General features: G+C 40.2%; 2 protein-coding genes, 2 non-coding genes and 1 pseudogene across 13 annotated transcripts in view; 1 reads left to right on the top strand and 4 right to left on the bottom strand.

The window, feature by feature from the left end:
- LOC108404263 (inactive serine/threonine-protein kinase TEX14) overlaps window positions 1-21,079 on the bottom strand; it is a 116,903-nt gene extending 95,824 nt beyond the window's left edge. The window contains exons 1-3 of the mRNA XM_073236211.1: window positions 20,845-21,079; window positions 20,198-20,263; window positions 3,993-4,220 (exon numbers count right to left, since the gene is read on the bottom strand). Of these exons, the coding sequence (XP_073092312.1) occupies window positions 3,993-4,045 (53 nt within the window). The 5' untranslated portion in view covers window positions 4,046-4,220; window positions 20,198-20,263; window positions 20,845-21,079. The remainder of the gene's footprint in view (window positions 1-3,992; window positions 4,221-20,197; window positions 20,264-20,844) is intronic.
- LOC140849100 (DNA ligase 3-like) overlaps window positions 1-23,476 on the bottom strand; it is an 854,661-nt pseudogene that overhangs the window by 689,732 nt on the left and 141,453 nt on the right.
- On the bottom strand, window positions 11,884-12,048 carry LOC140849340 (U1 spliceosomal RNA). Its single transcript, XR_012131078.1, has one exon. It is a non-coding gene; the product is annotated as a U1 spliceosomal RNA (small nuclear RNA).
- Window positions 13,667-13,831, bottom strand: LOC140849337 (U1 spliceosomal RNA). The gene has a single exon (XR_012131075.1). It is a non-coding gene; the product is annotated as a U1 spliceosomal RNA (small nuclear RNA).
- The window catches only part of LOC140849101 (DNA repair protein RAD51 homolog 3), a 76,209-nt gene continuing 74,076 nt past the window's right edge, over window positions 21,344-23,476 (top strand). For 3 of the 10 annotated variants that reach the window (XR_012130661.1, XM_073235366.1, XM_073235367.1), the window contains exon 1: window positions 21,526-21,874. Coding sequence is in view for 9 of the 10 variants with exons in the window: in XM_073235366.1 (XP_073091467.1) it covers window positions 21,544-21,874 (331 nt within the window). In the remaining variant the exon portion in view is untranslated. Of the gene's footprint in view, window positions 21,875-23,476 lie in introns of all 10 variants that reach the window. The other 7 variants (XM_073235364.1, XM_073235362.1, XM_073235365.1 and 4 more) reach the window with 6 other exon arrangements.

Here is a 23,476-nt window from a genome sequence, read left to right as displayed (position 1 = left end):
GACATATGATAAACATTTCTAAATTCTTTAGAAACTGTGGGGGGGAGTTGGTGAAGTGGGGAGTCTAGTAAACATAATGTTCCTCATGTAATTGTAGATTAAAGATACCAAAAAATCAAAAAAAACATTAAATTCTTTAGAAACAACTTTTCCCTATTCCCTTTATCTTTCAAAGTCAAGATCAATTTCTAATTTCAGACTTCATAGTTAATAAAAAAATAGAATTTATAATCCTCAATTTCTTGAGATTGAGAGGGAAGCCTAAACTGTATAGCATTCATTACAAAGAGCAGCATTTGAAATTGAATATACGCTAGATTAAAACTATTTCTAAAAGGGCAAGGTTTTAGAGACTTAAGGGAAATGTAATTTGCCAAAATGCAAACTAACATAATTATGTGAGTGTCAATAGCGAACTATGGACTGACTTTTTTCTTCCTAAATATTCTGTAACATGACTATGATACCGTGGTAAAAAAAAATTTATATACATCTCATGCCTAATTATATACATCTAGTGCCAAAAAATGTTCATACCTTTTGACCTAGAAATTTCTTTTAATTTACCTAAAAGAAGTAATGCTAGAGAAAGACAATGTTCTATATACAAGGGTGTTCACCACAGATTTACTTACAATGGTAAAAAACCAAAATCACCCCAAAACTCTAGATATCAAAGCACTACAGAAATGGAATATTAAGCAAACATAGTAACAAAATGATTAACAACATGAAAAAATTGTATTATAGAAGGTTAGTAGGAAAAAAGGATATGAAATGGCATGTATACTACGACTACAATTTTGTAAAAATGTATGTCCTTAAGAAAAATTACTAGGAGAAAATGCACTAAAATGATATAAATGTTACTGGTTGTGAGATGCAGGTTACAGACTTTCAATAATACTATTATATTTTTTTTGTTTTTTTAAGAAGACAACCAAATCTTGGTTGAATTACCAGAGGCGTATCTTAAATACTATTTAGAGAGTTCTGAACACAGGGTTTAGCATCAGATAGATGTAGATTTAAACTATGATTTTACCATATTTTACTTCTCAGTGTTTGACTTTACCCTCTAGGAACAATGATGATTATCAGTAATTCTACACACACAGAATAAAATCACCAACTACAATCATCAATTGACTCAAGGGCCAAGATGGAGGAACATAGCTCCTCCCTCAGTACTGTTAAGTATGTGGAGAGTCCCTACGTACCTGAGGAAGGGCACACCTGCCGAACCCTCTCAGGTCATGGCTGCCCCTGCCAACTCAGGCGTTCTGTTTCAACAAATATGACCCTCAGTCTGTGAGTACCACCCCATCTCTGAATTTCCACCCATTTCTTAGCCTATTGGGGGTCAGAGAAGGGTTGATGCTCAAAAATATAATGAGGGTGGCATTACACTAAATTTGTTTGTTGTTCTTAAAACACAGAATCTTTATTTTCCAGGTAGTTTACCTATAAAGTAAAGAAAAACCTTTCACAATCTTACCAAGAACAGAACAATAGTCCAATAAAACTTTGTTCTTTTACAAGTAGTGATCCTATAGCATCTTACTATGCTGATGGACAGTGACTGTAATGGGGTATGTGGTGGGACTTGATAATGGGGGGAATCTAGTAACCACAATGTTGCTCATGTGATTTTATATTAAGGATACCAAAATAAATAAATATATATATAAAAACAAAAATCTTTGTTCTTTTAGCAGATGAAAGAAAATTTAGCTTCAAACTGTTTTATGTAAGTGTACTATTAAAGCTGTTTTAAAACCCTGATAATCAAACAGTATTAGCCAGCGTTGACTTCACAACATAAAATTTCTTTTCCACAGTCCTCTGCAACTTTCTATATCCATTTAGGCCCAGTCCCAATCTTTGTCCTTCCTTATTCCAAGATTAACCAGTGATTTTAGTTTAGACAATGTTATTCTCTTTTTCCTTAACAAAAACACATTCTATATTCCCTGCATACTCTGCATATAAAAATAATCCCATTTCTTCCCTTCTTTTGCATTGTACTTAATTTTTAAAAGCTGAGTTTGTTATTTAAGTTCATAATGCAGGTCTGCCAAGAAGACCATGGTGCCAACACAATTTAATCTAAATGTCTACCACCAGGAAAGCATGAGCAACTACAGCCACTCTACATGCCCTAGGTTGCAGGGATCTGAGCCCATTCACTCCTGACACACACTGGCCCTGACTCTGCATTTCCCATCATAGAGCTCTGCAATATAAACCAGTCATTTTCTATTTAGACATTTTCTAGATACACTCATCCAAAAAGTATGAGCCAGCTCACCTCACTTATACAATATTATCTCATTACTGAACTACCTTCTTAATCTAATTCAATTCCAGAAGGTTTGATTTCACAGGAGGAAGGTAACACTTGGGCTGTTACCATGGTATCCATAAATTCCAGGCTGGCCACAACCCTGAGACCTCTAGGACTATTTGTGTGCACCACAGATTAGATTTCACAGATACTCAAAGGCTCTTTTTGCTATGCTGCAAAAATTGTATTTCTGATAACCACACTGCTTACTCAGTATTTTCAGCATTCACAAAGTATTCTCTTGAATTTTTATGAGTGCTGCTAATGATAAAATAAAAATCAGTTCTCAACTCATTACTTACAGGTATATAGTGCATACTTCTCATTCACAACCACTTTAACTTTGAAGGTACCAGCCACTAAAGTTACTAAGAGGAATAATTCAAAGATGAATAAGAAGATCACAATATGTAGGGAAAACACACATGCCAGAACTATAGGTAAAGAGTGGCGAGCACGAATAAAATGGGTAAGAATTAAGTTCAGTCAGGACTACATTATGACTTTGAAGGGTCCTACACACCTTTGCCCTCAAGGGGCCCTTTCCTCCATAAAAAATAACAACAAAATCACAACATAACAAAATCGTATGACTGCACTGATTAAAAAAATGGATATAATATATATGATATTTTATTCCACCTAAAAATTCTTTCTCTTCTGATTTTTAAAGAAGTAAGGTGCCTTAGGCACTGTGCCTACAGTACCTAATGTTTAAGTCCATCTTGGGCTCACTGGCAGTTGGGGTGGACCCCAGGCAGCTTCACAATAAGAAGTGAATGAATTATGCATTTTCCAGGTTGATGAGGGAAGGCAAGGCATTCTAGGAAGAGCGAGCACGTGTTTACGGAGTAACACAGCAATGCCTAGAAACTTTTCCATAAGGCAGCAAGTACTCGTATAACATAAGCAACATATGTAACTTAAAGCTTTAGTAACCACATTTAAAGTGGTAAAAAGAAGCAGTTGAAGTTAATTTTAATAACGTTTTACTTACACCAACATATCTGAAATGTTGTAACTGAAATGTTATCATACAAAACAAAACAATGACCAAAAACTTCTCATACCAAATCTTCAAAATTCTTTGTATACTTGGCCTTGGCCCCTTCCCAACGCGGCCAACTAAGATCCCAAACATTGGGACATTTTGTTGACAGAAAAAACGATCTCACAGTAGTCTCACTACTAAAAAAAAAAAAAAAATTAATTTTCTTTCCACATTAGTGTGTCAATTATGGTCTACAAGGTTCCTACACAACAATATTAAGCCATAAAAACCCAAATGAACCACAAATCGAACGACCACGACCCTCCGTGAATCTGCGTTGGTGTCAGCAGTAAAAAAAAAAAAAAATGACAGCAGTCACCAACTACTACAAATCACATACTAGGATCACAAAAATCAGCACAGACATTACAACGAAAGAAATTCTCTGAGAAAAAACACCTCGGAGACCACAGTACTCCCTCTGCTGTATAAATGCGACTTGAATTTGATCCCCGCACTGCCACCTGCTGTGCACACCACCCTAAGGTTCGGGTCATTCCTGAAATGCCTCTAACTGGCCTCCTTCGACATATAACGACCCGAAACACCAGATTCTCGCACTATATCTTAGTACTGATAATAGCAAATACTCACGCGTAACTTTCCAGGGAAGGCGGCTCCAAAATGCCCAGAGGCCTAACCGACATCCCCCACACCTCCCGGATTAGGTCACGGCGGGGCAGCTTCACGCACAGGCTGCTTCGGAAGACTGACCGGCTCCCGCCGCCCAAAGCGACATCAGACGGTTCTCCTGACAGGAATCCAGCCTCCTCCCAACTTTCAGCGAAGCTGAGGTCATCGGATCTCCTCGGGTGCAGTCCCCTTGAGCAAAAGGACAAGCGAGTTCAGTCCCTCTGGGGCACCTGCGCCAGCAGAGGCGGCACGGGAAGTCCGCCGAGAGCGTCTGGCCACGTGCTGGCGGGGAGTACTGCGAGGACGGAGGGCCCGAGAGGCCACCATCTTGGCTGTGATTCACTGTCCACACTATGCGACTATAGATAAACTTCCAGCCTCCGAATCTGTTCCCCAGTTTCTACAGAATGCGGAGGAACCCCACCCAGCTCAGGCCCCTGCCCCTGCCGGCTAATACCCAGCGCCCCAGAGCACCTGAGGATGGACAGATGTCCTCGGGCACACACCCTGGACATCCCTACCTCTCCCCTCTGGATTTTTTCTTTCTCCTAATCCGTTTCTCTTTTTTTGCTAGGTAAATAATATATTTGAAAAACCTGTTTTGTTGTTGCTCCATCTTGCGGGTATTTTATGTGTTTCGAACCAGGGCAAATTTCTTTTGGCTTTCAGTCTATTTACTCCCAGAAAGGGGAATCGGACTTTTCAGTTCATTTGCTTTTTCAGACCCCAGAAACCACGTGACTCACTAGCCCCATTCCCCCCGCTCCCCCCAACCCTCTCATCTTGCTGCCTTTACACTGCAGCACAGCACACTTCCTCTATCTGGTCCTTGATCCAGCAACACTCACCTCAACTCCCATTTCCCCCAGCACTGCTGGAGAACTTGGGACCCTCCAAATTCATGTAAATCACAACCACGTCCTCACCACTACCTGGCTTTCCTTTTACACATACCAGTGAAGTTCCCTCTACCCTGCTGTTGAAACCTCTCCACCTAAACCACTGGTTCTCAGTGACTGTGCCACCACTACCAAGGGACAGCTTTCAAAAATCTGTGGGGACATTTCTGTTTCCTTGTGTAGTCATGCCAAGCATTTATATATTAAAATACTGTATTACAACATTTTATTTCTCCTTTATATTACAGTTAGGACTTTATACTATTTGTGGGGGAAGTAAAGGTAGCTTATGTTTTCTACTAACATCTTCAGGATAGTAAAGGGAACATTACCATTTGTTATAAAAGGGGCCTCTGGGTTTCACAGAATTGAGAGCCACAACCCTAATCCAATCACACCTGTTAAAAACAAAGATGTGGGCCCAACAAGGTGTCACTTCTGTTAGGCCAAGTCACCAAACGAGGGCCTAATACTTAAACCTAATTACAGTTCCAACCTCCCCCTGAGATGTAGTCAGGAACTTTCTGGCCACCATCATCAACAAAATAATCTCTCATGAATAAAATAAGCCCTCTCCAGCTTCCCTAAAAGAAAATGGGGATCGTATGCATTATAAGACCCCCGGCTCTTCCCCCTATAAGAAAGTGACCTGACCTTGCCTGAAACAACCCCTTCCTTTCCTTTGTTAGTAACTCCCCCACCCACTCTTGTCTATAAAAACCTTGCACTTTGTACAATTCACCAGAGCACCTCTCTGCTCCCTAGAGGGGGATTCTGCTGGATTCATGAATCACTTAATAAAGCCAATTAGATCTTCAAATCTACTTGGATGAATTTAGTTTAACACACGCATATATTCTTTTAACAGGAATGAGAATAATTTAGCTGCTTTTTTATTTCAAAGGTACAATGAACGCTATTTCCCACCAGTGTTCCTCAAAGTGCAAGCCATAACCAACTACCGAATTAGGTCTGCAGATGAGACCAGGGTGTGTGAACTTTTAGCACGCTTTCCAGGTAATTCTTACATTCTGAAGCTTGAGAACCACTGGCCCTGGCTTTTCTGTTGTGTCAGAGGAAGATCACCTTTCTCATTCAACCTCTCATTCTGCATGCTCCCAATTTCATCTTCTCCGACTTCCCTCACTCCTCTGCCCCGGATGTGCCTCCTTTTCGTTCAAACACACACAGGATTCCTTTATCCAGACAAGAAATCTTTATCAATTCCACAGTCCCCTATTTTACTAGTCTATTGCTTTTTTAAATTTATTTGGCTCTTAGGGGTTAATTCATTGGTTTAACATCATATTTACAGAATAGCTCCTACATGTCAGACACTGTTCTATGGTTTTACAGATTATTATCTCATTTAATTCTCACAGTGCTTTTCTTCAGTTGGTAAAAAACAGGTGAACATGAGTGTGGAGGTCACTGAAAGTCCTCAGAATAGCTACTTCTGGGAGCTAGGAAGGACCGGAATAAACCATACCCTGAAACTGAAACACCATCAGCAGCGCAATAAGCCGCCTCAACACATACTCCAGCTGTCAGCAAGAGATTCTCAGAAACATTGCTAGGGAGACTTTAGGGACACCCGGGTCTAATCCCAGGGCAGCATCCTACAATAAAGGAGAGTTCTACAATAAAGAAAGAAGAGTCGAATGTGTTCAACTTAACTGACAACTGTCTGTAGAAAGGCTTCACACAAGATGGTGGTCTCCTGAAACAAATGGCTGCACTGTAGAGAAAAATAGCTGTTTCAAACGATAATATACTCTAGTTATTTCAACACACTCAAAAGTCCAGATCTCAAACTTATCCTAGAGAACAACAAGCAAGCCAGATATGCCTTAATTCTCCTTTCTTACCAGTATAAAATCAGGAGAAAAAGCAAATAAAGTTAGCATTCCTTTGCCATAAATTAGTCAGTCCAGGTTTCCATGCTTGAGTAAAACACTGAATAACAGGAAAGTGAAGAATAACAGAATAATATTTAGCAAAAAAAGGAACAAAATAGTGATAAATGTAATAAGGTGGATGAACTCAAAAACATGCTATGTGAAAGCAGTCACAAAACACTGTATGATTCCATGTTATATAATATTTCTAAACAAGGCAAATCTAGAGAGTCAGAAAGGAGTTCAGCTGTTGCCTATGGTAGTGTTGGGGCATGGGAACCAGGAGCAACTGCCAGTGGGCACAGGGAAATTTTAGAGGGGGTTATAAAAATGTTCTAATACTGGGTTATGGTTGGGCAATTGTATAAAAATCATTAAACTATGTAGTGGGTGAATGTTATGTGTATATTATACCTCAATAAACACTGCTAAAAAACATGTCAAAGAGAAAACAGAGCAATTATCTTCAGAGATACTTGTTTAGAGGCACAAATGCTTAGAAATAACTTGCCTTTAGAGGCACAAGTGCAAACAGCTTCTAGGGCTTTGGAGGAGAGCTGCTTACACTCGTCCGCCACCATGTGGCCACAGAGTGGGAACTCATCCACTTTTGCATTTTTCCGATACAGGTCAAACCTGTGTATCTTGGCATCAGGGACACCTTGGCAGAAGGGAGACTTTGAGTATGGCTTGTTCTTAGAATACCTGTGACATCTGGTGGGGAGGTGGCTCATGGTGATACCACGATCTTCAGTGGCACACCGAAGGGAAAGAATCTATTTTATGAACCAGCACTACTCTGATACCTAAACCAGATAAAACCCATATAAGAAGCCTACAGACTATGATTCCTCATGGACACACACACAAAATTCCTTTAATTATTTTAAAGTTGCAAACCAAATTCAGCAATATGCAAAAAGGAGCAATACATCACAATCAAGTGGGGTTTATCCCAGGAATGCAAAGTTGTTTCACATTAGAAAATTATTCAGGCAGACATGACATTATACATAGAAAAATATAAGGAATCCACCAAAAAACTACTAGAAATAAAAACTGAATTCAGCAAAGTTGCAGGATACAAAATTAATACACAGAAATCTGTTGCATTCCTATTTACTAACAACGAACTAACAGAAAGAAAATTAGGAAAACAACTCCATTTAAAATTACATCAAAAAGAATAAAATACCTAGGAATAAACCTACCAGAGGAGGGGAAAGACCTATATTCTGAAAACTAAGACACTCATGAGAGAAATTAAAGGAGACTCCAATAAATGGAAATCTATCCCATGCTCATGGAAAGGAAGAATTAATATCGTCAAAATGGCCACCCTGCCCAAAGCAATGTACAGATTCAGTGCAAACCCTATGAGAATGCCAAAAGCTTTCCTCAATGAACTGGAACAAATAGTTCTAAAATTCATATGGAACCACAAAAGGCCCCGAAAGCCAAAATAATTCTGAGGAAAAAGTACAAAGCTGAAGGGGTTACACTCCCTGACTTCAAGCTTTATTACAAAGCTACAGTAATCAAAACAATTTGGTACTGGCAGAAGACCAGACCCATAGATCAATGGAACAGAATAGCCCAGATATAACCCATCCATATTTGGTCAGTTAATACATGATCAAGGAGCCATGGATATACAATGGAGAAAAGACAGCCCCTTAACAAACGGTGTTGGCAAAACTGGACAGCTATGTATGAGAATGAACTGGATTGTCTAACTCATACACAAAAGTAAACTCTAAATGGATCAATGAACTGAATGTAAGTCATGAAACCATAAAAGTCTTAGGACAGAACGTAGGCAAAAATCTCTTTAATATAAGCATGAGCAATTTTTTCCTGGACACGTCTCCTCAGTCTAGGGAAACAAAATAAAAAACGAACAAGTGGGACTATATCAAAGTAAAACGCTTCTGTACAGCAAAGGACACCATCAGCAGAACAAAAAGGCACCCTACATATGGGAGAATATCTGTAAGAAGTTAACATCCAAAATACATAAACAGCTCATATGCCTCAACACCCAAAAAACAAATAACCCAATTAAAGAATGGGTGGAGGACCTGAACAGACACTTCTCCAAAGAAGCAATACAAATGGCCAACAGGCACATGAAGAGATGCTCCACATCGCTAAATCATCAGGAAAATGCAAATTAATGCCACAATGAAATATCACCACACACCAGGTAGAAGGGTCCTATCTGAAACACAAGAAATACCAACTGTTGGCAAGGATGCGGGGAAATGGGAACCCTCCTCCACTGTTGATGGGAATTGAAATGGGTGCAACCGCTGTGAAAAGCAGTACAGAGGTTCCTCAAAAAATTAAAAATAGAAATATCACATTACACAGTTACTCCACTTCAAGGGAGTTATCTGAAGAAAAAAAAGTCCCTGATTCGAAAAGTTAAATGCACCCCTTTGTTAACTGCAGCACTATTTGCAATAGCCAAGATATGGAAGCAACCTAAGTGTCCATCAATTGATGAATGGAGAAAGAAGAAGTGGTACACATACACAACGGAAAGGTATTCAACCATAAAAAGAAACAAAGAATCCTGTCATTTGCAACAACATAGATGTACCTCATGGGTATCATGCCCAGTGAAATAAGCCAGGCATAGAAACACAAATACAATGTGATTACACTTATGTTTGGAGTATAAACACAAAGCAGAACAGAAGGAACAAAACAGCAGCAGACTATCATAGACACTGAGAAGTGACTGGTGGTTACCAAGGGGGAAGAGTTGGGGTAGACTGGCAAGGATGATGAGGGGGATAAAGGAGCACAATAATTGGCAATCACTATATAAATCTGTCACGTGGATGGTAGGACAGCATGGAGAACACGGTCAATGATTCTGTAACATCTTCATATGTGGACAGTTAGTAACCGCCCTAGAGGGGGAGTGAGGATTTAATATTATGGGTAACTGCTGAACCACTGTATTGTACATGTGAAACAAACATAAAATTGTACATGAATGATACTTCAACAAAGAATAATTTAAAAATTAAAATAAAAGAACATCAGTCTCTATAATTTATCATATGAACTGATTAAGAAGTAGGTGCAGAAAAATTCATTAATAAAGTTCCACAGCCATTTATGACTAAAAGAAAAAACTTAGCCAAGTACGATGGCTTCAGAAATGTTACCTATAAAAATCCATACACTAATACACTTGATGGTGCAGACTGAATGCTTTTCCCTCAGATTAGGAACAAGAAAAATACATGACTACTTTAGGCATCTTTATTCAAAATTGTACGGGAAGTCCTAGCTAGAGCATAAGGCAAAGAAATAAGTAAAAGCTGTAGTTTGGAAGTGAAAATACCTTTATTCACATATGACATGACTGCACAGAAAATGGCAAAGCATTTACCTAAAACATCCTATAAAACTCATAACTAAATTTAGCAAAGTCACAGGATACAAGATAAATACATGAAAATCAACTGTATCTAGATACTAGCAATGAACACTTACAAAATGAAAAATTTAAGTGGGAGAAAGACAATTACTGCATGATGTTGCTTATATGTGGAATCTAAAAAACAAAACAAAACAAAACCCAGAGTCAACAGATACAGAGAACAGATTGGTGGTTGCCAGAGGGAAGGAGTTAGAGGATGAGTGGATGTAGGGAATGAGGTGAGAAGTACAATTTCCACCTATAAAATAAATAAGTCATGGGCATGTAATGTAATGCATGGGTAACACAGTCAGCAATATTGTATTAGCTTTGTAAGATAACAATGATAACTAGACTTACTGGTGACCATTATGCAATGAATATAAAAGTCAAATCCTATGTTGTACATCTGAAACAATATACTGTTGTAATTAATTATATATACATCAATAAACAGCAAAACAAGAAAATGAAATTTACAAATCAATACTATTTACAAGTGGTAAATACTGCACATTTTCTTACCAGTAACATCTCTCCCTGCCCTTTCTTCTATCACCCCACAGTATTATATAAATTATGTGTCAAACAATACAGTCTACAACAACATTAATAAATTATCTTTATGGGTGGACAGGGCAAAATCATAACATTTTCTTTGAAAATCCCAAAGCCTTGTTAATACACTCATCTTTTCAAGTGAGGAGTCAACAAATAATAAAAGGATATGACTTAAAGTTATTAAGGGAACTGATGGAAGAACTAGAAACTGTTCCATAAATATAATAAAAGGACAGAGGAGGGACAGTACTGAGATGGGAAATATCAGCTAAACCTTTAGTATAAATACAGCACACACAAATTATTTATTGATGTAACTGAAGAAGCAGATGAAAGAATTTTAAAAGTAGTGCTCTGAGGAGAGTGGATGGGGCAGGATGAGAAAGGGTAGGTTAGCTGTTATTTTTCAGGTTGAGCCCTTCTATATGATGTTTTTAAAATCACAAGCACACCACTACTTCACTAGAAAAGTTATTTTGGGAAAACAAAAACAAAACGCAAGTCTAGGAGAAAACACAAAACACTGTTATCAGCAGAGATTATATTGTAGCCCAGTTTCTCATTTGGCGGGAAATTTAAGGCAACAGCTCTTAGGGGACATTCTTGAAAAGGAGTGAAAAGCCCCTCTGAACATAGAACCGCTCAGCTCGGGAAAGTGTAAGTGGTACATTATAAACTCCCAGACTTTTGGTAAGTAGGCCATCATTTCACAGTGCTACTCAACAAACTGAAGACAGCCCCTTAAGGTTTTCACCACCTTCTGTCCTATGTGCATTCCTTTGCTCAGTCTTCCCCAGAAGCCTCTTCTCTTCCCTACACATCCTGGTAACTACAGTAACAAATGCAGAGCTTAAGGTGATGGAGTCAGCCCTCTAGCCTTCGGGAGAAAAAGGCAGTTCCCAATTCCGCCGACCAACCAAGCAAGCAGGAAGGATCACCCACACTAAATTATACAAAAGCTAAATATAGAGTGAAGTGCAGAAACTCAAGGCACTGCATTAACTACAAATCAACAACTAGTTTACTCATGACTGTCTTTTAAAATGCAAGTTTGATAAGGAAAAGCAGGAACACAGTCCCCCACTGACACAAAGTATGCAGCCAAGCTTCCCACTTTGGGGAAATTTGCAGGAGTCAGCACATCTTGAATGCAATGGTTGAACCCCACTCTGGGAAAACCACCTTCATGATCATAGTATCTTCCCCTGCCAGGTAAATACAAAAAAAAAACCCCGCTTCCTGACACCTCCCCATCAGATTCCAAACACTGGACACAAAGGGTCACTCACTCTCATCAGGCAAGCTCTACACTGTCACGAAACAGAGTTCTCCAAACTGTAGAAGCTACCCAGTAACAGTTGGATACTGGGAAATTTGCAAAAACCATAAACACATAAATACAATCCTGAACACGACCAGCAGACAGACGCTGGGCTCATTTACCTACTCTGAGCAACTTCTGGTGACCTCACTACAGCTCCTGAAATCTGCAGGTTTGGTTGCTGTGGTGAGCTAAATAATGAACACCCCACTGCCAAAAACGATCCACGTCCTAATCTCTGGAGCCTGTGAATATATCTCTGGGGCAAAAGGAATTTTGCTGGTGTGACCAAGGATTTTAGATGGGAGTACCTCAAATTATCCAGGTAGGCCTAATGTAATTACAGGACTCTCAGGAAGGAAGCAGGAAGGCCACAGAAACAGATGCCAGAAGCGAGGTTTTAAATGGAGGAAGGAGAGGACTATGCACAAGGGAGTAAGAGAGAGAGCTTCTTGAAAATTGGGAAAAGTAAGGAAGCTCTCCACTAGAAGAAAGGTAGCCCCCCACTTACTTTTGACCTCGAAAGCCAGAAGATGAATTTACTGGAAACTGGGACAAATGTACTAGAACAGCAATAAACATATAAGACCTTGAAACAAAAACAACAACAAGCTCTCCACAAGAAGAAAGGTAGCCCCCACCCTTTACTTTTTCTATCATTAATGTACAATTACATGAACATTATGGTTACTAGAATCCCACTTATTATCAAGTCCCCAGCACATACCCCATTACAGTCACTATCCATCAGCGTAGTAAGATGCTATAGAATCACTACTTGTCTTCTCTGTTATACTGCCTTCCCTGGGTCCTCATCCTCTATATTATATGTGCTAATCGTATTGCCCCTTTTTCCCCCTTATCCCTCCCTTCCCACCCATCCTCCCCATCCTCCCCAGTCCCTTTCCCTTTGGTAACTCAGTCCATTCTTGGGTTCTGTGAGTCTGCTGCTGTTTTGTTCCTTCAGTTTTTTTCTTTGTTCTTATACTCCACAGATGAGTGAAATCATTTGGTACTTGTCTCTCTCTGCCTGGCTTATTTCACTGAGCAGCATAATATCCTCTAGCTCCATCCACGTTGTTGCAAATGGTAGGATTTGTTTTCTTCTTATGGCTGAAAAGTATTCCATTGTGTATATGTACACATCTTTATCCATTCATTTACTGATGGACACTTAGGTTGCTTCCATTTCTTTGCTATGGTAAATAGTGCTGTAATAAACATAGACCCCACCTCTTACTTTAGGCCTCCATAACAAGAAGCTGGATTAATTTACTGGAACCTGGGGTAAATATACTAGAACAACAAAAAAATTACCAGACCTTGAAAGAGAAAAAACAAAGATAGGTCTGAATACATCTTAGAATATATGAGCAGTTTCTTTGTACCCAAAGAACTTTAGTTTTCAAACACCACTTCAGTTTCTACAAACACCCATTACTGCATTCCTTGAATCACTCCCATGAAAGACTACAAATTCATCTGAAAACAAACCTTTTTTTTCATACACATAGAATCAGGGGAAAGCGCGAATGCAGTCCCCCAAATACCACAAATTATGCAGTTGAGTTTCCCACTTGTGGGTAAAATGCAGAGATCAGCACATCCACAGTGCAATGCATAAGGCTCGCCCTGAGAAAACCACCTTCATGTTCATGGTATTTCCCCTGCCAGGTAAATATGAGTTGCTTAGCGTGCCCCGCACCTCATCCTCAGATTCACATCACTATGAAGAAAGGGGCACTTTTCTCATGCAGCCTACCGTTCCCCTTCTTTCTAGAATAGAGACTCCAGACTATTATTTAACAGGAGGCACTAGTTTGCATACCTGCATATTGCCAAAATCTTGGGAAATATATGCCTAGTGTAAGCATGACCAGCAGTCACTGCGCCACTCTACATATTCCACACCCCTTTTGCTGATCTCATTTAGCGCGTCTTTGCTCAGTCAGTAGTGTTCCCAAAAAACTGGAAAGACGTTCTACGGATTTAAAGGGAAACAATTTAGTTCCTTCAAGTGCTTGGCGCCAAAGACGTCACTGATGTTTGGCGCACTTCAAAAGCAGCTATCACGTAACTGAAAGAGCAACTCTAAAAAGGTGAAATTTGGCAAAACTACAATCTGTAAATCCAGTCCACGTATTACTAAAAATAAGTCGTTCGTTCAAAGCTTCACCGACAAGTATAAAACATGCTCTTTCAAATCTGCAGCAAACAATCACCTTTAAGTGAAAGAACAGTTGCACAAACACTGATTCTAATTTTGATCGGAGCAAACTAGCGAAAAGCTCCCACAGCGCCCCCACCTACACACGTGTTTAGAGAATTCACAGGGACCCGCGCAGCCCGCGATGTGATGATGGGCCCTCACCATTGGAAACCACCTTCCTCATCGGAGTGTCTCCTCTCCAAAGCAAAAATAAATTGTGTTTTGACGGGTCTTTAGAGCCTCCCAAGCTCATAACTAAAAATACACAAGATGAGCAGAATACCTGGCCCACAGTAAGCACAAAAATTATTACTCATTGTTTTCATATTAATAAAAGTAGACCTATTAAAAATACGTATTTTAAAGTAAAAGTAGCCCAGTTAAACAGTGGGAAAGGATGTACACCCATGTACACAGCAGCATTATTCATAACAGCCAAGAAGAGGTAGAAGCAACCCAAGTGTCCACCCATAGATGGATAAACAAACAATCTGGTAGAGACATACAATGGAATATTACTGAGCCTCAAAAGAGAAAATTCTGACACATGCTACAATATGGAGGAATTTTCAGGAAGTGGTGGTTGCCACTGGCTAGGGGAAGGGGAAGGGGGACTGGGAGTTGTTTAATGGGTAGAGTTTCAGGTTTGTGAGACACATTTCTGGAAAGCAGTTGCACAACACTGAATACAATTAATGCTACTGAAGTGTACACTTAAAAGTAGTTAAGATGGTAAATTTTGTGCTATGTGCATTTTACCACTATTAAAAATTACATTACAGTAGCCAAGAAATGGAAGCAACTTAAACGTCCATCAGTAGATGAATGGATAGAGAGGAGGTGGTACATATACACAATGGAATACTATTCAGCCATAAGAAGAAAACAAATCCTACCATTTGCAACAACATGGATAGAGCTAGAGGGTATTATGCTCAGTGAAATTAGCCAGGCAGAGAAAGACAAGTATCAAATGATTTCACTCATCTGTGGAGTATGAGAACAAAGAAAAAACGGAAAGAACAAAACAGCAGCAGACTCAAGAATGGACACAAGAATGGACTAACAGTTACCAAAGGGAAAGGGACTGGGGAGGATGGGTAGGGAGGGAGAAGGGGGAGAAGGGGGCATTTCAATTAGCACACATAATGTAGGGGGATGGGGGACGAGGGAGGCTATACAACACAGAGAAGACAAGTAGTGATTCTACAGCATCTTACTGTAGAATCTGATGGACAGTGACTGCAATGGGGCATGTGATGGGGACTTGATAATGGGGGGAATCTAGTAACCATAATGTTGCTTATGTAATTGTACATTAATGATACCAAAATATAAAAATAAAAAAAGTAAATGTACAAAAGCACTAAAAGAAAAAATTACAAGTTGGCAAAGGATATAGATAGTTGCAGATGAAATTTATTTGGCCAATTAAATTATATGAAAAGATTTTTAACTTCCCTTAGTAATAAGAGATAATCATGATTTAAAGTCAATTGTACCTCAATTAAAAAGAAAAAAAAAAGACTGTTAAGGGCCAATGCTGGGTTGAAGGTGGGAAAAGAAGCCCTCATACTTTATTAGTAGAAGTTTAAGTGATACAAACATTTGGCAGTATGATTCAAAATGAAAATATGCACACTCTTTGACCCGGCAATTCTACTTCGAAGAATGTTTCCAGAGAGAGAGAAAGGAAAGGGTGGAGAGGTAGAAGGAGAAGGGGAGAGGAAGAACGCCCACATCATTATAACAAAAAAATGGAAATAATTCAACCGTCCAATTAAAGGGCACTCATCACAAAGACAGGCCTCCGGACAGAATAGTATGCATGCATTGGATCAACTTTCAAATAATTTTAAATTACATGGGAGAAAACTTTTCAGAAAATAGTAAGTGAAAAACAAAAGATACACATTTCTTCTCCATTTGACCACAACTATGTAAAATGAATACATTAGAGGAATTTGTAGAAAGATTAAAATAAACCGAAATGTTAATATTATCTCGAGATTTTTTTCCTTGTTGATATTTTCTGTATTTTCTTTGTTTTGTACCCATTAGCTACTTCCTACAAGTATATATTTTCCACCATATTTAAGGGGACAAAACATAAAAATAGAGGGAGTGAGCAGCAAGTCAATTATCTAAGAACCAACTCCTTTGACACATTTTTTACTGAGGCATACACTGGTCCATGGGCTTTAGGAAAACAACACTGATGGTCCCCACTCTGAGGAAGTTTTCAGTCTACTTACAGAGACATGTTAAATAAATGCTCATATAGACACATTTGCTGCTATGAGAGCCTTAAAGGGGAGATTTGAACTAGGTTTGAGGGGATTTGTTGGAGGCAGAGGTTCAAGGTCAGAGAAAGGGTCAATGAATGCTGAGATCTGAAGGATAAATAGTAGTTAATTGAGTTTAGCAGAGAGGTAATAGTACAGGCATGTGCAAAGCCTCTGTTGTGGGATAAATTCTGGCACACAAAAGGAATTAAGGCCAGAATGGCTGGAATATAGAGAATCAGAAGGAAAGGATTCAGCTAGAGGTAAACAGAAGGCAGAAGACACAAGGCTTTTTGTAAATCTTACTAAGATATTTGGTCTTAAGACCTAAAAGCAAAAGAGGGACTGACATGAACTGAGATGTACTGTAGAAAGAATATTCTGGCTGCAGCATCGGGGAACAGACTAGAGGGGAGAGGAAGACAAGATGCAGAGGAACCAGCTAAAAGGCTCTCGTGATACCAGAAGAGAAATGGTGGGAGCTTGGTCTAGAGAAGGAGACATGAACATAACCAGTATTTTAGAGAGAAAATTGATAGGATTTGTGCTGTCATTGAACATGGAGAATGAAAGGGAAGAAAGTGCTAAGGGTGATTCCTAGGTTTCTGGTTTGTGCAAATGGAAGGACAGATAATCAGTTCAGGTAGGTTGGAATGTAGGAAGAAGACAAAGTTTGGTGAGTGGGCTGAAGATAATGACTTAGGTTTAAGACAGGCTGAGTTGGAGACTTTGCATGGTCCAGTAGCCAATGGGATATTCGCCTCTGGAGGTCAGGGACAGAAATATAAATTCTAAGAATTATTGGCATATACGTGGTTACTGAACAGTAAATGTGAGGAAGATAACAGAAAGGCATAAGGTCTGGGGAAAAGAGGAAGGGAGAAAGAGAGAACAAGAGGGGAGAAAAGAACACAGAGCTGTCAGCAAAATGTCCACTCTGGGGCATTTCCTGCCCAGGTTATGGAGGATGAGCTTGCAAGGGAGACAAAAAAGCCAGATGGGTAGGAAGGAAATGAGAAGTCTGGCATCACAGAAGTGAGAGGAGTGTTTCAAGAGTTTATGATAACAAATATATATTGAGCTACTACTGTGTATAAGGCCTTGTCCAATTGATATTGCTACTCCAAATATATATGTCTGACACCTGAAGCTTTATCATTAACCACCTCTAAAGCTAAGCCTTGCCTCAGAGTTCTTTCCAGTGCAAACAGAACTCATTTCTCTCTCCTATTCCCAAAGAACTTAAACATGCAAGGTCGCCATTTTTAAAAGTTGTATATTCTTAAGTGTGGGATTCATATATAAATCAAGTACAGAAATCAAATGTATAATCATATATGACTTGATTATTTTTCCTGTAATTCCTGATAAGTGATCAGGAACAGACCAAACAAGACCAAAACAGTTTCTGTGACCTAATTGCCCTTGCTATTGTTTCAATACCATGTAAGACTTCACGTCCCGGGAGACTGGAGACTGCCGAGGATTAAGTTTAGAGTTAGTTAATGGTTGTCTATTAAGTCCCCCCCACAGAATTCTATCGTTGTTAACATGTATTTGCTCAATGAATACGAAGGGTGCCCTCTCAGCATCAGTCTTGCGCTGTTACGCCTTGAGTCCCCTGGCTGGCCCTTTCAGATCTTTGATATCTCATTACATCTCCTCCCTTGTCTTCGGGTCAGAAGCAGGGAGGGGACCGACATTAGGCTGAAAGAAAATAAATTCCTCAACTCTAACAGAAATACTCATATTACTCCTCTCCCACATGTCTGGAGAACAGCCCAGTCAGCATGAAAATGTCTGCTTATTTGAATAGGCAGGTTAACTACAGATACTGACAGCAATAGTTCATTCCTATTGATAGCAATGCAAGTTGGAAATGCAACATAAATCAGACATACTCAAAAATAATCCTGATTGATTATGGGCTACATGAAGGAAGAGACTCTGTCTTGGCTGCCTTGTTATCCTGCACATAAACAGCACTTTTATTTATTCTTACCTCATTGTAATCCAGTCTTCACAGTGCTAATCTTAAATGGGGACCCAAGTAAACTGTTCACAGTATTACTATAGGATCAAGTCAAATAAAATGAATTACATAAAACCACTTTTCTTTGGCCCTTTACAACTGTAGGTATCTTCAAAATGTCTCACAGCATTAGCCTTCTGTTGGGCTAGGTATTCAATAAGGCTTGATTCAACTGAATACTACACATAGAATACTATTAAGTGAAGAAAGAAAATAAGATTTATTATGAACCTTTTCAGTATTAAATACTTTATATTTATTAATTTAATCTTTCCAATATTCCAAAAGGAATATTACCTTTTACTTGCAGGTGAGGACACTGAGAAACTTGTTGAAAGTCTCACAGTTGGTCATTTCCAGAGATATGACACAAAGCCAAATTTGTATGACTCCAAAGCTCATGCTTATGTATCCATAGCAGTGCCTCTCAAAACTTTTCATCAAGTAACCTCAAATTGTAATGGAAAATAAAATATATTCCCAGGAGGCTTTGGGAGACTACTGAAGTATCCAGTTTCAATAGGACCTTTCTTCAAAGTCTCATGTACACCTAAAAATGTTGTTGTTCGCACTTTTTTCTACATTAACGCTTATTTAACAGAAAACATTTTTAAATGGCTTACTAATTAAGTCATTCAAGTCTTCCCTCTCTAAAAAAAAAATATTTGTAAGAGCTTGACACTAGGAAGGTGCACCTTCCATAAAAAATCCCACAGCTTTGTTGAGCTCTGGGGCCTGGCTTCCTAAACCTGGATCCGTTTGAAAGCCTGACTACAGAGCAAACTGCACAAAAGAAATCTTAAGAACGATGATGAAAAACATACTTATTGGCAACTCACGGGTAAGAGTAAGTTATGAGTAGCACATAATTGTATAGCTACAAACAGAGTTGACTACTTTCTTAACTCTCCACTGCCAATGAAACAAAATTCTAAACACCACGGATTCCACGGAGTTTGACCAAACTAACCGAGAAGCTATTCCTGAATATGTTAACACCATCTCTTCTGCTCCTGCCTGCTTTATAAGCAAAAAGCTAAACTCTGCCTGAGGACATTTATGTAATGCCTACTGTGTACCCAGATGTCACTCATACTCGAAGCTAAGCAGTATACCGAGCGGCACACAAACCACATTTTGACCAATCCTGCCAGATTTTCCTTGACCTACCAAATGGGGGACAAACACTTCTAGAATTCAACTTCCCACCTGCCACACCAAAAGCATCTCTCAATTTGGAGGTAGGTCGCAGTAAAAAAAAATGGTACAAGGGTTTGAGTTGTGCTTCAAGAAAACTGCTGAGCTTCTATGTCCTTATTTTCCTCGTGGCACGGTTGTGAGCATTTGAAATGTGTTGCATTTGCTAAAGTGCTCAACAGGCTTCCTTCCTTAGGTCTTACCTACTTAAAGAGCTCGGATTTGTAGTATTTAGGGAATTCCTTTATGCTAGGAAGAAAGTCAAGGTTAAGAATCATCGCCAAAAGTAGGGGATGAGTTACTTCCCAGAATAAACCTCACTCACCTAGACGAGGAAAGACATCATAAACTGAGACAGGGACCATGGGCTTAGACAGAGTAGCGTGAGGGCCTGTGGAAAAAAACAAAGCAAGAATCCATTGTGGGATTTGCTTTGGCCTGCTGGGGAGCCCAGCTTGTTTTTCTGACTTTACCCAGGTGCTGCTTTTCTTCCTCAAGCCCTAAACAAATGATTTGCAACCTGGGCAATGTGGCAAGCAAGCAAGCCCAAAACAACGTAGTTAAAACAGGAAGGATTCCATCTTAAAAATAAGATTTGCATCTTAAAACTCAATTAGTTAAAAAGTAAGTTTCTTAACGAACAGACAATAATTCAGCCCACCTCAGGAGCAAAGAAGGCAGCCTTGAGTGATATGCTCCCAGACCAGGAAGCTGCTATCCTGGGAGGAAATCAGAGAAGTAAAATTCTTGAAAATAACCAGGAAGACTAATAATAAACTGAACGTCTCTTCAAAGATAAACATTTTGGGACCACTTAGCAGGTGTACATCCCTAGCTCTTTGTCTCTCAACTGCCTATAAAACCCCTAGACAACGCACCAACCCGGGCCTCTCTTGTCCCTTCCTGGCCTGCGCCATGAGCTCTGTCCGCTACCTTTATCTCTAAATAAAAGCCTCTGCCTTGCTCTCCTACCTTGAGTGTTTGCAAAGTTCATTCTTCGACTCCGCCAACAAGAGCCTGGGCATCAAAACCACCTTTCAAACCGCCAAAGTTCTCTATTTTAGAAGCCGCCTCTTCTCAAATCTGCATCAGAGCAAGAGCTCTTGCGCAGCCCAACTACCACCTGTCAGAACGGGGGAGCCCATACCCAGCCCACTATGGGGACATTACTCGCTTACTTTTCCAGGTACTTCTTAAGCTAGGCAGGCCGTTGAGAACTAACCATCTCCGAAACCGTCGAGCTCCAGGATGGACTCGCGGGAAGGCGTGGGTGGCTGCGGTGATTGGGCGCCGAGCATTCCGCGCGACCCTGGGTGCGCGACGAGGGGAGAGGGGCGGGCGAGGGGGCGGGGGAGAGGCTGGCCCACAATCCCGCGCGAGAGCGGGAAAGGTGAGGAGAACCGTTGGCGAGAAGAGCGGATCCCACAACCCTATGAGGAGGATGAGGGTTAATGCTTATATGACTGATCCATACTCAAAACCCGCAGCTGGCCACTGTGTGTATGTTACTCCTTCTCGGGGAGATAGTTACTATTAACAAGCCTTTAGTTTCCACTGTCAGGCTAAGGCTGAGGTGAGGAAATGTGCAGTATACGGCCTGGCTCTCCATTCTGCGGTCTCCAACCATCTTTAATTGTCAGGATGTGCGTTTGATGGGGAAACTAATGGGATATGGGAGAATCACGAATGCAACGATGTGGACGTGAGAATCTGCGGTATGGCTCCGAACAGCAGCAAAGCCCGAGGCCCAGCACGGCCAGGCCGCAGGCCCCGCCCCTTCCGCCTTACGTCAGACGGAAAAGACGCGGGCGCGCGGTGTTCGGTCGCCGGGACTTTAGCCTCTCGCGGTTCGTGCGGTTGCGCACGCAGGTCTCCAGCTTTGAAATGCAGCGGGATTTAGTGAGTTTCCCTTTGTCTCCAGCGGTGCGGGTGAAGCTGGTGTCTGCCGGCTTCCGGACAGCTGAGGAACTCCTGGAGGTAAAACCCTCCGAGCTCAGCAAAGGTAACGACTCCCGATGGCAAGCTGAGGCGCCGTGCCCGCCGTCTTGGCCGCCTCCGCCTCCCTCTTCCCTCCTCCCGCCTCCAGGCTCCGCCCGATTCCACTGCCGCCTGCCGCTGCGTTACACTGTGAAAGGGCTCCTTGACTCCACGTAAACAGGGTTTGAGTGGTTGCAACTGTGGTCTTCAAAACATTTACTAATTGCTTTATCGGTGCCTGTAGAGTGATCTGAGGATTATCTCTTTTATAATCAAAGGAATACCCTTGAAGTGTATTATTATATCCAACTTGTAGGTGAAAGGAACCGATGCTCGGGGGAGGTTAAGTAACTTTCCGTGATTACGGGGCTAGAAAGTTGTGGAGCCACGATTGGGACCCAGACAGCCTGCCTAATTTTAGCTATTCCAAAATCCAAGAGGCAGGGATTAAATGTGAGAAATGCAGGGCCTGATAGTAAAGGTGAGAAAGGGAGAGTTTCCAGAGCCTGGAGAAAGCAGTAGAAAGACAACAACGCTTCTTTTATGTAAATCACTGAAAAAAAGCCAAACCTCACATTTCAAAACAGTCAGTTTAGGTAAATGGAAACCCCTCCATCCTGAGATATAAAAAAAAGTGAAGCTGTCTGAAGTCATTCTCACTGAGCGCATTCCACTACGCTTTGCCCAGAGCTGTGCTAGTAAGATAGAACAGAATATTAAGCCATTGCCCTTACCAGTGGAAAATAAGGTTTCAACTCGCCACCCAAGAATAAATGTTTTAGGCCCAATGTTAACTATTCCTTTTAAATCTTACACTGCCGTCTACATCCTCGCAAGTTTGATGGGCCAGTTTTCTTTTAATAAATTGGTTTTACAGAAAAAGATAAGAGAATCTGCATGATGAGAATAGCTAAGAGTTACTGAGGATTTTGGATGGCCCTGTATTCTGCCAAGCTTTTTAACATGTAATGTCTCATTCTGTTTTTCTAGAAGAAAAAATCTGAAGCAGAAAAAATAACTATGCCTGTACAAGGTGACTATATACTAGGTGGTACAGTCAGGATTTACAAACCCGTGTAGTCCCAGTCTAGTCGTTCACTTAAATGGGATAGGATTTTCATTTTCTTATCACCATTATTGTCTTTTGTCAACACCAAATCTGTACTTCACATCCTTACCATATCAAATACTGATACATCAAACTCATAAATGATATCATCCTCACCATTATTTCTTTCATCAGCAGCTTGTTTTGTATTGCCATTTTCTCAGGGCATATTGTTAGATAGGAATGAAATGTATAGTTGAGGAAGCATAAGTATGTTTCAATTATTTCTGCATCAAAGTATTGTTCTCATTAAATAGTTGAGAGTGGCATGTGAATTTTTCTGCTATTATTTCCATGAAAAGTATGATGTACTTTCCATGAAAAGTAAGATGTACATGCACTTCTTAATGTTACATCTTGTTTTAGGCAGTTAAAGGGGCTGTTTTCTTTCTCTTCTGAAAAATGGTTTGTATACCTTATGAAGGCAAAATAATTATGGCTTCATATGTCCAAAAGGAATAGTAAAAGGACTGACTATTAAATTTTTATTTCTCTTTCCTGAGATGCTCTTACAGGTAC

Source organism: Manis javanica, chromosome 4 (genome assembly GCF_040802235.1).
Source record: "Manis javanica isolate MJ-LG chromosome 4, MJ_LKY, whole genome shotgun sequence".
In the NCBI taxonomy this organism is placed as follows: Eukaryota; Metazoa; Chordata; class Mammalia; order Pholidota; family Manidae; genus Manis; species Manis javanica.
The sequence above is the reverse complement of the archived record's forward strand: the minus strand, read 5'-3'. Positions and strand labels throughout refer to the sequence as shown.